This window comes from Platalea leucorodia, assembly GCF_965183815.1.
Source record: "Platalea leucorodia genome assembly, chromosome: 9".
Classification (NCBI taxonomy): Eukaryota; Metazoa; Chordata; class Aves; order Pelecaniformes; family Threskiornithidae; genus Platalea; species Platalea leucorodia.
Window position 1 is genome coordinate 34,082,356 of NC_138831.1, and position 16,168 is coordinate 34,098,523.

Below are 16,168 nucleotides of genomic sequence, written 5' to 3' on the forward strand. Positions count from 1 at the left end.
TGAAACTATGCCCTGTATTTCTTAGCAATGAACAACTTTTCAGTAAGATCTTACCAGTTCATTAGTGCCTACAAAATTGGCTATTAACATTTGTCACATAGTTCGGAGTATTTTTCTCCAAGTAAGAACGCTGTTATTGGGAGGACAATTGTTCTGGGTGGAACTAATCACTGGAAAGGCTGATTAGTTGAGCACTTGGAAAAACTGTTCCTTCAAAGTGAAGAATGGTGGATAGTGTAATTAGGATGTTGCATAAAGGCAGCACAAAATAGAAATCTTTCTAATATCAGTTTTTAAGTTCCAGATAACAGGGATTCTGCTAATATAATGATTTTTTTTTTTCTTTTTTCTCCCAGGTGTTTATTGGGCAGAGTTCTTACTTGTTTTCTCTCAAGTAACAGCAACTGCATGTGATTACCTACATGGCATATACAAAACTCTGTGGACTTGTATACATGGTGAATGCACACACCATGCACATGGTTTGAATTTCATTCCATTTTCGGATTACTTATTTCTCTTACTATCTCATCAAAGCAAACGTCTCTTTGCTAAAATCTGGCATAAATATCCCAGTTTAATTCTGTAGACCATTCTAATTAAATAATTGGGCAACACAGTTGAGATTTGACTTCCCTGGTGATACCACCTTTTGCAGCATACTGCAAGCTAAAGGAGGATTACCAGGAAATGTTGGTAAGATGGTGTGAACAGGGTTACAGCTGAATGTTTCTGTAAAGGACAATAATCAATCCACATCTTAACAAGATGTTGGTGAAAGTAATTTCTATTATTCCACAGATGTGAGCTCTGCTGCCTGGCCAACTCCATTTTTGTGTAATTCTGTGCTTGATTTAGCCTGAACGGCTTTGTCAAACCCCATATTATGCATGACATACGTTCATTTGGTCCCCTGCTACTCCCTCATTGCATCTGTGTGCCAGGCACTGTCTGCTGCGTCTGATCCCTGTACATGGCTCCAGGCACCCAGCACTGCTCTTTGCATGCCCGCTTGTCTGCTGACCAGCTGTGCCTGGTGCAGGCAAACCCTCACTGGAGTGCAGCAGCTGGGGAGCATGTGCTCTTTTGTAGGGCTCCAGGTGCCCAAGAGCTGTCCTACAGCGGATGCTCTCTAGCTGCAAGATAAGGCCAAAGCCCCATCCCATCCTGTGACCAAGTCAAGCATGCCAAGCCATTCAGCAAAGACGTGTCCCTGTTGGGTGGAGCATCTCTCTTTGGGGATCGTGGCAGTTGAGAGGGCTAACTACATTGGCTTTAGGTCTGGTTGAGTTTGGGCTTTGGATATGCTCCGCTGACACTATGACTCTCATCTCTGCCCCCCTTTCACACCCCAAATTCTTTCACTTCCTTTGGTGGTAGTTTTATCATTATGATTGTTCACAGACACTAAATACTGCTGCTATCCTGCAGAGGTATATGACAACTGAAGTTCACAGCTTCAGGTGGCACAATGGCGTTTAAGAGTTTGTAGCATGATGTTTCCAGTGGCTTTGCTCTCCTGTGTTGATTCTCACCCTGGATTTTCACCAGAGGTGCCTTGGTCCAGAGCCCACCTGCTGCTCTTGCATGAAGCTGCAGTGAAACAGAGCTGCTGGCTCTGTTTTGGTATGGCCTGAAATTCAGGCTCAGTACTTGTTCATTGACTGGTTGGTTATACGTGAAGTGAAATACATAAAATTTAATGTTAATTTATCAGCAGACTGGAATTGTCTGTTTGTGGTGGTGAGAGAAAATTTTCTCTTCATTTACTGCATGTCTGCAGCCCTGGATAGGCATGTTTCTCAGCAAATAGTGTAGTTTGCTTGTGATAGTCAAAGGACAACTGGTCTTTGTAGAACTAGTTCTTGTGTTTATTAATGGCTGTATTTGAAAGGTGACTATTTGTCTTGATTTTGTTAACTCATGATTTACAAACCAACAACACTGATTTCCATTCCTTTCTGGAGGAGGACCTTCTGCAGGAGGATACCTTCTTTTAATGCTAAAGAGAACTAACAAATCCATAAAGTGGAATAATATAAACAGTATCAATTAATACTGTTTCTTGGCAACATATTGATTTCTAGGCTGAAGACCAAAAATTAGCAGTGGTTTGGTTTGGCTTGTTTTTTATCATAATTTAGGAGACCTGTTGTCAGTTTTCGTAAAGGAGAGAAAATATGCCACTGAACATCTGAAATGTCTTTTTTAAAAATTAGATTCTGATTAGTACATTCAGGATTTGCAATAATAAGCAGGTTTGCACTTTACTACTATCAACAAGTTGGGATCTTGCTTTTTTGTGTTTCTTAGACATGAATGGAAAATGTGCAGTGTTTTTTAGTGTCATAATCCTGCTGGGAGCAACTGCTTGTCTGTCAGCCTAATGCTCCCACTGGCTATTGGTCTGAAAACTGTAGCTGCTCTGTTGTAGTCCTTTAACAATTCACCCATTCCAAGACTGTTAAAAAGCGCTTTTTTTTTTCAAACTCACGATAGACAGTATGCATGCTTATATTTTTCCTCAAGAAACCAAATAAATTTCAATCCAGAGAGAGGAACGTACAGAATCTGTATCAAATAAGTGGGGAAAGTGCCCGTTTTCTGACAGTGAATGTTTCTGCTCAAGTATTTGCACTGGATTATAATGAAGCTTTGGTTAAGCAGATTAAATAGACAAAAGCAGTGAAACTTCAAAGGCTGACCAAATGTGCTGAGGTTTTATTTACCCAATCTGTAACGCCTGCTTTTGCCTTCCTCTCATTAAGCACAGAAAAATAAGCCAGTAAAGCATAATGCGTTGTCCAACTGTAGTGCCTATAGTGACTGATTTCTAACAGGATTTTTAGTTGTGAGTTGTAAGGTTTTTTTCAATGTAGCAGTAGATAATAGACCTCCTATGAGAGCGGTTTTAAGAATGACTGCACAGCTGAGAGCTCAGCTGTATTGTAGAGCTCATTTTAGATACCAGGATGCACAAGCTTTCTTCCAAACACAGATATTAAGTCTGTGACTTAATCCAGTGGTTAATTAACTGCTTTTACATGAAGCACACAAAATAGCAAAGGAAACTCTGTTCTTCGGTAAACTACGAGAAATAAGGTAAAGCAGAACTCAGTGACGGAGTAAGAATCCAAGTTGTTTTGATATTTCTAGCTTCCATTTTCCAGTATTCTTTACAGAACAGTTACATGTGCAGCATCTGTTACCATTTATATTTCGAAGAGTGTTTCCTGCACTGTGGGATTGATTTGGACATTTGTGTCACTCAGTCAAGGAGTTTTCAGAGACCACAAAGAAGTCTAAAATTTTATTTGGGGAAAGAGGTGAATGCGTTTAAAATATATAAAATAATAATAAAACCTAAATCAATTATAACTAATTAAAAATTAAAATATATAATTTAAAAAGTAGATAAATGACATAACCTCTGTAACAGTTTCCTGTTAAGTTCATTTTATAACATTAAATATCATAAGCTATTATGGTGTGTATAAGCACAAGTAACAACATTGGACATAGTTGTAAAACAGCAGCGAATTTGGACACTGTGGTTTTGGATTAATTTTGAAAAGCTAGTGTAATTCCAATCAAATAGACTGCTTTTGTCTCTCTGAACATTTCGAACGGCCTGAATACCTGTGAATTAGCGAAATCTGGTTCTGAACAGGTAAATGGCATTTGTTTGATATAACCACCCACCTCCGCATACCACAGCCTCATGGATCTCCCTGTCTTGAGTGTTTTCTTCTGTACCTTTCTAGACCTGCACCTCAATAACTAGACTCCATTGCTATAAAACTAAAGCATTTTCTGAGCTCTATTTCTAATAATACTATTGCTAAAACTTGTCATCTTGTAAAAGCCTTGTCAGAAAGCATATAAAAAGAATCTTTTAAATATTTTTGGGAACAAAGGCTTTTTAGGTTCATTTGAAGAAGGAATGTATGGAGTTGGCACAGGAAAGCTGACCAAGTCACACAGCCTTTTAGATAGTAAATTTAACGCTCTCTTCCTTCAAAATTTGCTACATAATCAAGCGTTTTATGCTGAATGCCTGAAATATATGCCTTGTCATTCAGGAAGCAAGTAACATTGTAAGCTACATGAAGTTTCGTCTAATGAGTTCTTAACTCTTCCTCACTCTGTGGTGCTATGAGCTCCCAAATAACTCATTTTAAAATGAAACAAGGTGGTTCTGCCTTGGTAAACCAGTAAGTATATTAGAGTGGAGAGCAGAAGTGCAGGATCTGCCAAACCACTGACCATCAAGGTGTTCTGGCCCAGAAGCACCTGAAAGAGGCAAACGTTTACATACCTGGACAGATTATGGACAGCTTTTTCATGAAGTAGAAGCTTGGGTTTTAAAGTTATTTGCAATTATTTGCAATGAGGGAACTTCAAGTACCCTCCTAATATTTCAGACATGATGGAGGAAACGAAGAAGCCAGACAGAAACTAACAAGTCAACAAACAAAGGAACTTCAGAGGCAGCTCTTGCTCACACAAGAAAAAAAGATGAACTACCACAGCCTCTATTCATCATGCTGTAGACTGTGCAGCACTTAGGGGGCTAGTCCAGTCTCGAAGCTATTACCAGACAGGCTGACAGAGCATTCATCCAACAGAAATCTGCAGTTGACTTTCTTAAGTCAGGAAATCAGCAAGGTTTTTAGATCTTTCTCTAGGAAAGGCCCATTTTTTTTTGTTGAAGGCACCTGAAAGTTCTCGTGTAATTTTTAGCTTTTGTCTCTGCAAAAATTTAATTTCACTTCCACAGAGGAAACTAAAGCAAAACATATGACATTTGCTTGCTACTTGAAAAATGAATTAAGACACAGTTTCCTAATTGAAGTTCAGAAGAAGCAGCTTTCATCAGCAAGGCAAAGTTATTGGTGTCATCAAATCGTGAGTGTGTTTTAACATTTTTGATTTCTTTAAAATTAAAAGGCTGCTTTTTAGTTCACTTTTTTAAATTTACCACTAAATGTTGGTTTATTATTGCAATCATGATGATCCGTTGCCTTGCTGATGGTTGCAGGGACAGAGAAAGCCTGGGGTCTGCAAGTAAGAAACTATGGGAAACTCTGGCCTGCAGCTATTTCTGAACTCATTCCCTTCAGTGTTCCCAAACTCAACTGGACTACACTTCTGCAACAGACTTTCTAACCACGTTGAGCAGATCTATGATTTTTGTTCTAGCTTGCCTACGCATTGTTGTTTTTAAAATGGCTGTGAGCTTGGTCTAATTTCTGGTTTGCAAACACAGTATAATAGGCGAACACATTTTTATTTTGTCTTCAAGGTTGTTTTCCTCCTCCTGTTTCACAGATACACCATGCCTGAAGAGTTTGTGCTTTTTCTGTCAAACATTCTTTTAATTTAAGGAATGCCTCCTCCTAAGACACATCTTGTTAAGAGGAAGGTGCCTTAGGAATGACTGGAACTTGATTTACAACAGGAAAAAATTATTTTGAGAAGATTGTTAATCAAGCAGGGCAAGTTTTTGGGAAGCAATTTCTACATACAAAGAACAATACTAAAGTATTATTTGGAGTAAATACTACTAATCTACTTATGTCACAATTTATGCTGTTTTTCTGTACTACTTTGAGTCCATTTACTGTTTACTAAAATAGGAAGAAGTAGCTGCATTTTTGGTAGACCTTCGGATAAACATTGTAACTTAAAGACCAGCATCTTTGCACATAAAGGTTTTCACACACATTCAAGGTTTGAATTTTATCCAAGTCATGGACAATTCACATCACCTACGTGCTTCACAAGTAGATGCATCTGGTGTTTAAAAGTGATTTAACGAATTCAGTGCTTGTTTTTAAAAACAGTAGCTAAAAATAGAAGGCAAATGTTACTATATCTGCCACACAGAAATATTTCAGTATGTTTCTTCTTAATTTTTCTTCCTTTTAAGGGTCAAAAGGCTTGGATAGAGAAGACCTTTTCAAAAAGAGAATGCATCTATGTAATTGCCAACAACAAAGACATTAGCAGGTAACATTTGAAATTTTTGTTTTGGCCAACAGAAAAGGTTAATGCTGAAGAAACTGGACTTGATTTGGGTTTAGACATGTGAAACTGAGACCCAATTTACTCACTGCCCTTAAAGTGAGATGATGGGGGAATAAAAGTGCAAGACATGCTTGCACTCAAGTCTGTACAGAGACATGGGACATGTCATACAGAGATGATAAGGCTGGGCAGCAGGAGAGGCAGTGAGTTGTTAGTTCCTAGCTTTGCAAACCAGGGCATAAGTTCATACTAAATTCTGAAAGCAAAAATGCAATAATGTGCACTGTGAAGCAAGTGGTACTGTTCTTCACAGCTGGTATGACACTACCAATAACAATGCTATACAGAGGGACTGGAATTCTTAGTCCAAATATTAATATTACTGCTACTGCATGGGCTAGCTAAATTGTGGTCCAGCTTGTTTGGATAACGTAACAGTTTATGTCACATGCTAGCTATCACCTCTGAGTAAGAAACAGATGGTCACCACTCCTGTTCTGCATTCTTCTTCCTTCCCTGTCCTTTAGCCTAGAACAGCTTTCCAGTGTATAACAGAAGTGAAGTGAATTTTATCTTTGCTTGTTAAGAAACACCTGTGGGCTGGTAATTGTGGCATATGCGTGTATGCAAATACAGCAGATAAGACCTAGAAGAGGTGTTTCTATGATTCATGTAGCGCAAGGCATGGTCAGTTGAAAATATAATTTCTGATCTATTCCTTTTTTTTTTCTTTTTTAAATCGCTATGCAATATTGAAGATACTGTAATCAAAGTCACTTCAAATTTTAACTTACAGGTGCTGCTGTGGCCAGCTTATTAACCAACATATTCCACCTCCTCCAAGTATAACAGCTAATAAAAATGGAGAAGAAACAAAGCAAGTGGAAGCTCAGCCAGAGAAATGGTCCGTCAGTAAACACACCCAAACATACCCAACTGATGCCTATGGAAACCTTGAATTCCAGGGAGGAGGACATTCAAATAAGGCCATGGTAAGGAGCATAGGCTACGCTAAGGTGTTCATCTGGTATGTTGGCTTAATAGATATGCGTCAGGATTCCAGCTCACTCAGTGCATAATCCATTGAAATCAAAGGAGGTCTCTTTGCTGTCTCAGAAAGGTGTGGACAAGATGCTGAAAAGGAGAAAGAGAGAGAGAAGGCAAGAGAAAAATAATACCTAATACTTAGGTAGCACCCTATAATGTCTTGATGAAACAGTTTCATTGAAGTTAATGTCAGTAAATAACAGCTAAGGAGGCAGCTGCATGTATTAATGCCCAAGATTCCATCTGTTTGTATTAGATTTGTGGGCCAAATAACCCAGCATGGTAATTAATCTTGCCTTTCTGAAAGATGGAGGCCTGACAGAGCTGGAAAATGGACTGTTGAGTTTTCTTAGCAGCAGAAGTAACAGCAAGTCAGGCTGCTGTAAAAAAATCTCTTTCTGTTTTGCCTCTCTTCTGAACAAATCCAAACCTAGATTTCTTTCTTTGCCCATTTGCTTTCTTATCTCTGTGCTGAGACTGCCACTGGAAACAACCACACTGCAAAAACTTGTACAAAATGTATGGGAGAGGTTGGTGGTTTTTGTTAGTGGTGGTTTGTTTTTAAAGCAGAAATAAACACGAGTTTATTTCATAGTTTTCTTTGATAGAGTAGTAGTTTGAAAAGAAATCACAATGGTGGAACTAAACTGAGAAGAATGCAAATCATTGCTTTGGAGGCAGAAATATGTACATCAGCAGTGAATGGGATAAAATGTAACATAAGCTTCCTATTTTTTATGAAGATTGTTGCTTCTCTTTGGCAGTCAGACCAGAGGTTTTAGGAACATACAAAACACCTTCCAGTCATTTCAAATAGGTAGCTCCCAACAATGCGGATTTGTAATAAGAGCTTAGGATCATTTGATTGCAGTCAGTTTTGCAGGTGAAGAGAGGAAAGTGGTGCTTTTAAAATGCGTGAAGTGAATGGTAAATTCTCAATAGCAACGTGAAAGGTTTCAACCTGTTTCTTCTAATCACAAGCAGAAGAGAAATTTAATAATGTGTTGCTTAAAAATTGTGAAACTCTTTCTTCAAGATGGAAGGCTTAGTATAACCATTCTTTGCTCAGTCAATAGACAATTTACAGAGCAGATGGAGTGATAATATTACGCATTACTCTTTGCAGTATATCCGTGTGTCATATGACACTAAACCAGATTCTCTGCTGCATCTCATGGTGAAAGACTGGCAACTGGAACTGCCCAAACTCTTAATCTCTGTCCATGGAGGCCTCCAGAACTTTGAAATGCAGCCTAAATTAAAGCAAGTATTTGGAAAAGGTCTGATAAAGGCTGCCATGACCACAGGAGCTTGGATTTTCACTGGAGGTGTTAGTACAGGTAAGGAATTACCAGCACTTTTAGTTTACTTAAGAATTCAGTGATGTTCATTCACTAATCTTTCCCACAGGCAGAAGATTTAAATCTACATGAATGAGTCATTAGCCACTAGACCAAAAAAGGAGCATTGTAATCATTTGTGTTAATCTCCTACCCAGCCCTGACCATAAGATTTTCCTGGGTCAATATCGATTTGCATTACTCGGTGTTTCCCCTGAAAAAAAAATTTCAACCTTGGTTTCAGTAGCAAGGAATCTACCAGTAGTTATAATACTTTTTTTTTTGGTGGTTGGTTATCCTTGTAGTTAAGAAACCTCCTACTCCAAATTTGCCTAGCTTTAGCTTCTTACTGTTTTTTTGTTGTTTTTTTTTTTGTACAAAGATCTGTTACTAAAAGTATATTTCCTATACTAAAAGTATATTTTCATACACAGCACTTTTGTCAAACTGCACATGCTGAGTTCCATAAAACTCTCACACTAAGCATGTTTTCCAGTCCTTCAGTCATTATCACACCTCTGCTTTGAACTCTTTCTAGTTTTTTAACAGCCTTCTTGAATTTTGGACACTGCGATTTTTGAGACAGTGCTTGATGAAGCTTTTAATCCCTGAAGTAAAGCAGCCTTTCTGCTTCCATTTGACACTTCCCTGTTCATGCAGCAAAGGACTGAGTTAGCCTTTAGTCTGTGTGATCTCTCTGAGAGTTAGTGATCAATTGATAATCCACCTTGAATGCCATGTCCCTGAGTCACTGTCTGCATGGGATCACCCACCACCACATGTGCACACGCTCTGTCTTGAAATTAAGTAAGATATTTGTTCTTAAATGAATGACTATAAATTAGCACTCTTGAAACACAAACCTGAAGTCAGTTGTAAAAGTCTCTACTTGAAGACATTGCAATCTCCTGTTTGCATTTTCCTCCGGTCTTCTGGCCACCTGAAACAGTTTTCTGTTTCTGTGTTTCCTTTTTGACCATATGAATCATCAGTTGTACAGCAACTCTACTTAACTCCACCAGGAGGTTTTTGATGCTGTTCCTGGATTCTGTCAAATAAACAGTGTCTGATATGATGTCCAAAATTTGAAAGACATGTTTGGTGATTCCCTATATATTGTTACATTTTGAGATCAGCTGATTTCTAATTAATTTCATTTATGTTAATATCAATTCTGAGTGATTCTCAAAAAACAATCAGATGCAAACTTTCATTATAATATTTCTATAACAATATCTTTATTAAGCTGAAATAAATCTCGATATCAAGTTTTTTCTCAGAAAACTATGTAAGATAAGAATGAATTCCTTTTAATTTCATTTTACAACAAAGGTCTAATGTCTTTAAGGGAAGATGATGATTGCTATTCAGAATAATTTTTAAGGGAAAACATGTTTCTTAGATAACTACAGGGTTGGAGCTTTTGCTTGTTCAGACCGCAGTGATAGCATTCCATATGTGTTTATCATTGTGTACAATGAATAATATAATTCCAGACAATGGTACACATTACACTGTGACAAGTTAAGTAACTGGGTAGATCTTTCAAAGACTTCATTGAATTCAGAACAAGGATGTGAAAAGGCAATAGGATTTACACACACCTATTACAAAATAAAAGCATGGATTTGTCTGCATTGCATGTTCTATTATAGAGATACCAGGTTAGTAGTGAAAGCAATCCAGAAAAGCAGTTAGCTCCGTAAGAGGCAAGAAGAAAATTCTGTTGTTTAGTGATCTCTAAAAAGTGCCAGGAATGAATTAAATTAATTGTACCTATAGGTGTCATTCGTCATGTGGGAGATGCCTTGAAAGATCATTCTTCCAAATCCAGAGGACGAATATGTGCCATAGGAATTGCGCCGTGGGGCATTGTAGAAAACAAGGAAGATCTGATAGGAAAAGATGTAAGTCTTTAAGGAGTAAGTCTTAACTCCTGTGTAATTAGCAATGCCAGCTGTATAACAAAGTACACCGTTCATCTTTTTGGAGTATTAATATTTTCGCTGTTTCTAAAGCATGCCTAAGAGCTGAAATTGAACAATTTCTTGAAGAAAAGCTGTCGTTTAAATATATTTGTCAGGTTGTCTTATATGACCTCAAAGTAAATATGGAGCTAGTGAGGTTTCCATTGCTTTTGATAGTAGAGACCTCTCTACGGTGACAGTTTTAGGTCCTAACTTCAGTGTGGCGTGCTCAGACTTCTATAAATCATATAAGAGCCTTTATGTGTACAAGGCTGGCATTTATTGTAGATGGGTACTCTGCAGTGGCTTATTCATTACTAGGAACTCCAAATGAGAATATTTTCTAATGCAGTAAGAGGATTATGTGACGCAGTGTGTGATCAAGGAGAGTACATTAGTGAGCTTAGGGGAACAGGCAGGAGAGTGCACAGGTGTGACTGTCATCCTCCAAAGAAAACACTGCTGTGAAGAGTTCAAGTTTTGAATGTAAAAGCAAGCTCCATTTCTAATTTTCCTCTATTTTTGGTTATAAAGATCTGGTTGATTTGTTTTCTCATAAGGCACGTGGTTCTGTTGGGCAGTGTGGGGGATTTTCACATTTAGTTCTTAGTTCTAATCTAGGTGCATCTATCCTTTTGACACACAGGTAACACGGGTTTACCAAACAATGTCAAACCCTCTAAGTAAGCTCTCTGTGCTCAACAGTTCCCATACCCACTTCATTCTGGCAGACAATGGTACGCTAGGTAAATACGGAGCTGAAGTAAAGTTACGACGTCAGTTGGAAAAACACATTTCCCTCCAGAAAATTAACACACGTAAGTACAGTGGGGCAAACTGTAAACATAACATCTTAAAGGAAGGGAGGGAAGAAGGGCTTGAAATACTTCAAGTTATTGAAATTAAACGCTTCTTCCAGCTCTTTCTAGCAGGAATTTGATCAGGACTGTGTGACTAAACTAGAACATACGCTGTCTGATAGGTGGTGAAAGAGCCCACGTCTAACAGCATGGAAAACCCAGAAAAGTAAGGATTTGTATTGGGTTTGCGTGGCATAAAGGGAGAAAGAAAAGCTGACAAATAATAGTGAGGAGAAGCTTCAAAGCAGTAAGAATTTAAAGAAAGGGAAATGTAAAGAATTTGTGCACTTCTAGCTAGAAGCATTCATAAGCAGCAGTAAATACACAGAATGGGGTGATTTTGTACAGTTCCTGTTTACAGGAATCCTATGCGGCTCAGTGGTTTCTGATTCCAAATGTTCATACTAACATTTTATTTGCTCTTTTATATGAATTTGTTTTGTCCAAAATATCACACTGAAAATTCTTTGATCTTCCAGACAAACTCAGCTGGGATTTTGATTTTTAGTGAAGCCATTATCCAGATAATTTCACATCAGTGCTTTCATATTTAGAGTTTAGTGCAGTTTTAAAATTTCTGCCAGTTCTTACAGCCTCTCTAAAACAACTTTCTAGAATTCTTTCTGTCATTAGCTTAGAAAAAATTCTTGTAAAAGACAACTTTTCAATAACATTTTTGTAGAAAAAATTGATTTTTTAAAAAAGGAAATAAATAATAAAAATTAGTAGCTGTGGTTTTCCAGCAACTTTAAAAAAAAAACAAAAACAACATGACAACAACCTAATTAAAAATGGTTGCAAAAAAGTTAATAGTCTTTGAATCCACGCTTCAATTAAGAGCTACTGGAGAATAGACATCAGTTCTACCAGTTGCCTTTCTGACTTCTTACAGATGCCATTGTAACCTGTGTAGGCCTGTATAAATAAGAAAAAAAACAAACATTCAGAATGACAATTGCATTAAACTCTACAAAAGTTTCTAACAGGGCTTAAGTGCTCTTATAGGTAGAGCAGAAAAATGAAGTAGAGTGCCAGGTAAAGCCGGAAGGCACAGTTAGAGATCAGCCACAAGATACCTAAACATTCTGGAAAGTCTTTAAGTACTGCTTTTTGCCTACGGTAAGCTTAAGAAACAACTCACCAAAATGATGCCCCTTGCCTTTCAGTGTGGAGACAGTGTTGTGCGCTGTTGCCCACAGACATTAGAAAGAGCTAACGTTAGCTATGCTTTTTTCATGTTTGTCTTCTGCGGAAGTGCTGGGAGAGCTGTAACACTGTAAAAGGGAGCACTGGCTTGGAAGATAAGGAAGCCGGGGCCCAGAGGCAAGATGTTCTGTATCATTTCTTTTAGTACCACTGGGGCTGGGGATATTGGTTCTGATTTAAGCAGCATTTGGTGATTTTTGTCATGAGAAGGACAAAGTTGGGAATACACATAGGAATTAAGAGTTCTGTGAAGGGCTGCAGTACACCTACTAGTAACAACATACAGGGAGTTGTTTTGTTTCTTTTTAATCACTTCAAGCACAGGCACCTCTTCTGGAAATCTCAGCAGGAATCATTAAGGATTTCATGGACACACAGGCCGGCCCATGCTCTGTGACTCCTCCTTACCAGAGCTGGGGTATACTGACAGGAGGATGTCAGGAAGCTTCTGCTGTTATTGTGCATGGTGTTCCTGTTCTTCAGAGAGGAATGAAGGTTGAAAATATGAACTCTTTCACGCATTCTCAGCTGTACAAAAAAGTGCATCTTCTTTATAAAGTGCTGGTCATTTTACAGGTTAAGAACTGAATTCAAATGCTTATAATAGTGGGATTAGTCAGCCTTCAGGTAATGTTTTGTCCTTCATTTCCCAAAGTATCTTGTGACCAAGGCTACTGAGACCATGTGACCTGTGGGCTTCCCTTTGTCATCCTATGCCTGGAGATCACAGTGAGGCAGGGACAGCAAAGGGATGCTCAGCTGTCGTCTCTTCCATCGGCCAGCCATTTCAGCCTCATGATAAAGACACTAATTTCATATTTTCTATTTTAGGAGAAAGCATAGGTATATGTCACCTTACTGAAGACTTCCTGTAGGTAACCAATGAAGAGTTAAAGCATCAAAGACACAGTAGCTGGGAGCCATCCAAGTAACAGTGAAGCTAGTGAAGTAATAGGAGAATCATGTTAGCTGTTTTATCTGTACATGGTGTCTGTTGCAAGAGATTACAAACAGTTCACCAACAGTGAGTGAATAAATGATCAGTATGGAGCTGATGCAAAAGCAAGGGCAGAGATACATCTTACTCTTTTCCTTTTGGGGCTGTGAAATGGCATATGAACATTTTTCCTGGTGTTGGCCATGAAATGGCCATCATTTTTCCTAGCTGCTCTGGTTTGAAGTGATGCTGTAACACAGAAATTACATCCGCTCATAATATCCCAACCTCTTAAACTAAGTTTCAATGACACTTCTATTTTTGCTTCTGTTCTGTTTTTTTGCAGGGCTGGGACAAGGTGTTCCTGTAGTTGGGCTCATAGTGGAAGGGGGTCCCAATGTGATCTCCATTGTCTTAGAGTGTCTACGGGAAGAACCCCCTCTCCCTGTCGTGATATGTGATGGTAGTGGACGAGCATCGGATATTCTGTCATTTGCGCACAAGTATTCAGAAGAAGGAGGGTAAGATTTTGAGATCTTCACCAAAGCTGTGTCTTGCTTGGGAGGACAACATAGGACTATATGCCTTGCTTTCATTAAAGCTTCATAAAAAAATACCTCAGGGATGGAATGCTACTAACAGCGGCATTCTGCTGTCAGCCAACTTTTGTTGCCTGTTTGATCTTAGCCCTGGCGTTAATGAGTACGAATTGTTACCACTTGCAATGTATATGATGGTCCATTGAAACAAGCTTGCTCTCAGTGCAGCACACTGTCATACAAGCTGCATCAAAATTTGCTGCACTATACTTGATGCTGGATTGGGCGTGTTAGAAGCAAGGAACAAGTGACTCCCAAGAATTACTTTTTCTCAGCCCAGGGCTGAGGTTAATTAGTGCATGTATTTGCAAAACTTGTACTGCCTGATTCTAGTATGTTGTGTGAATGAGCTTCATTCTCCAAGAGTGCCAGACCAGCTGAAAAAATATTGGGCTTCCTTCCATTTTCCTGCTGTTTTTTGCATCTATGATGGTTCTTCAGGGCAGTGCTTCCTGATGACATGAACAGAGTGGAGGATGTTGTCTGGAGCATTCTGCTCCACAGCCCTCCTGTCCATTGCCCAAATGAACCTGTAAAAGTCACTCCTAATCCAAAGTTTTCTGGAATCTGTTATTTTTATCATTGGTTGTCTGCCCCTTTGGTTGATAGAAAGTACGGTTAGTTTAAAGAAGATACAAAGCCTATGCTAGCGGCATAAAGCTCGTCTGCTCTGCAGAGTAAAAGATCTGTCCTGACAAATACTCCAAGTGGAAGCAGAGTATTGCATTTTTAATTGAAAATATTGCTTCTCCCAGTCAAGTAACATAGATTTCCCATTGTTTTTGTTAATATCAGAATTTTATCTTTAGTAGCCAGATTCAGGCAAAAACCTAGTATATTGTCTTGATTAGGGTATGACACACCCATATTACACTGAAGAAATAGCCTATTTCCTTGACTGAAATTGAAGCTTAGCTTGGATTAAATATTAAGCAGACAACTAGTGAAGCCAAGCAGTGCAGATGTTATTTGCTGAATTCGGAGAGCAGCTCTGATGCTGGATTTTTTTGATGTTTACACATAGTACATGTTTAATCCTACCAACAGTACCAATGGTATTTAATGATTCAGCAACTTTCTTTTCCTTTCCGTCGACCGAGGCTCCTTAACTTTCCTTCTTTTTTTTTCCTTTCTCATTCATCCTTCCTATCAGCTTACAGGTAATTGAAAGAGCTTATTAGGATCAGTCTGTCTGAGATGGCACTCACTGCGTGACTTTCTCTCCCAGTGCAGTGTCCCGTTTTCCTCTCCGATAATTATGATGAGATAAATGCATTCATCTGGTAAGGCAGGTCTGTAATGAGAATTTTTCATCAGCCCTGCTGTCTAAAAGAATCATTTTCTCACAATGAACTTCGAATTTTACTGCACTTCACAGGCTCAGCTGTCTCACTGCTTTGAATGTCTGCTCGTAATGTTTGCCATCATCTGAAAATACACGTGTTTTATTGAATAAAGATCGAAGGGCTCTGTTTCAGATTGCTTTGAGAGATCAAACACTTCTGACCTTTCTAGAATGTTTTTGATCTAATTTCTTTAGTCGCCTTTTGAGTTGTTTCTCAGTTGAATATTATGAGGTTTCAGATACGCTAGCAATTTAAATCTTCTGTTTAAGAGGATAACCAAGATAACCAAGGTGACATATCAGTAGTGTGAAATATTTTGGGGTTTTTAGCTATATGCAAAGGGCCTTGCAACATTTAGAGGCAAAGGTAGGGGGTCCTGTAAGGTGTACTGCTGAAATCTGAAGACTGAAATTCTTAACTAACGTGTATCTATAATATATAACAGGAGTAAGAGCTACCTGCATTATATTCCAGGGTGAAAGGATAGTTCAAGTTCCCTGCAAGTTTGTAAATCAATGCTGAGGTACTGAGATGCATAAGAGCCAGTCTGGGTATGAATTTCTTGATTACTGTTAACTCTTCATGAACTCCTTACCTGTACTGAATGCAAAGATGCTGTGTGTTTTCATTTATTTTCAAAATGAAGGATGAAAAATGGTTTCTCAAACAGCAAGCCTTCTGAATATATATTAATTCTGGCAATGTCTTCTTTTATGTCTCATTTTTCGTTTAGGATAATAAGTGAATCCCTTAGGGACCAGCTTCTAGTTACCATCCAGAAAACCTTTAACTACAACAGGAATCAAGCTCATCAGCTGTTCATCATTCTTATGGAG

The 16,168-nt window shown here is 38.5% G+C and overlaps 1 protein-coding gene across 1 annotated transcript; it reads left to right on the forward strand.

Moving 5' to 3' along the window:
- Positions 1-452: 452 nt before the first annotated feature.
- LOC309594975 (transient receptor potential cation channel subfamily M member 1-like) lies at positions 453-13,912 on the forward strand (the record flags this gene model as incomplete). Its single annotated transcript, XM_082321417.1, has 7 exons — positions 453-482; positions 5,933-6,012; positions 6,827-7,022; positions 8,204-8,417; positions 10,200-10,324; positions 11,031-11,202; positions 13,734-13,912. Exons 1-7 carry the CDS (start codon positions 456-458, stop codon positions 13,910-13,912), a joined length of 993 nt encoding a protein of 330 aa, XP_082177543.1. The 5' UTR covers positions 453-455.
- Positions 13,913-16,168: the final 2,256 nt, after the last annotated feature.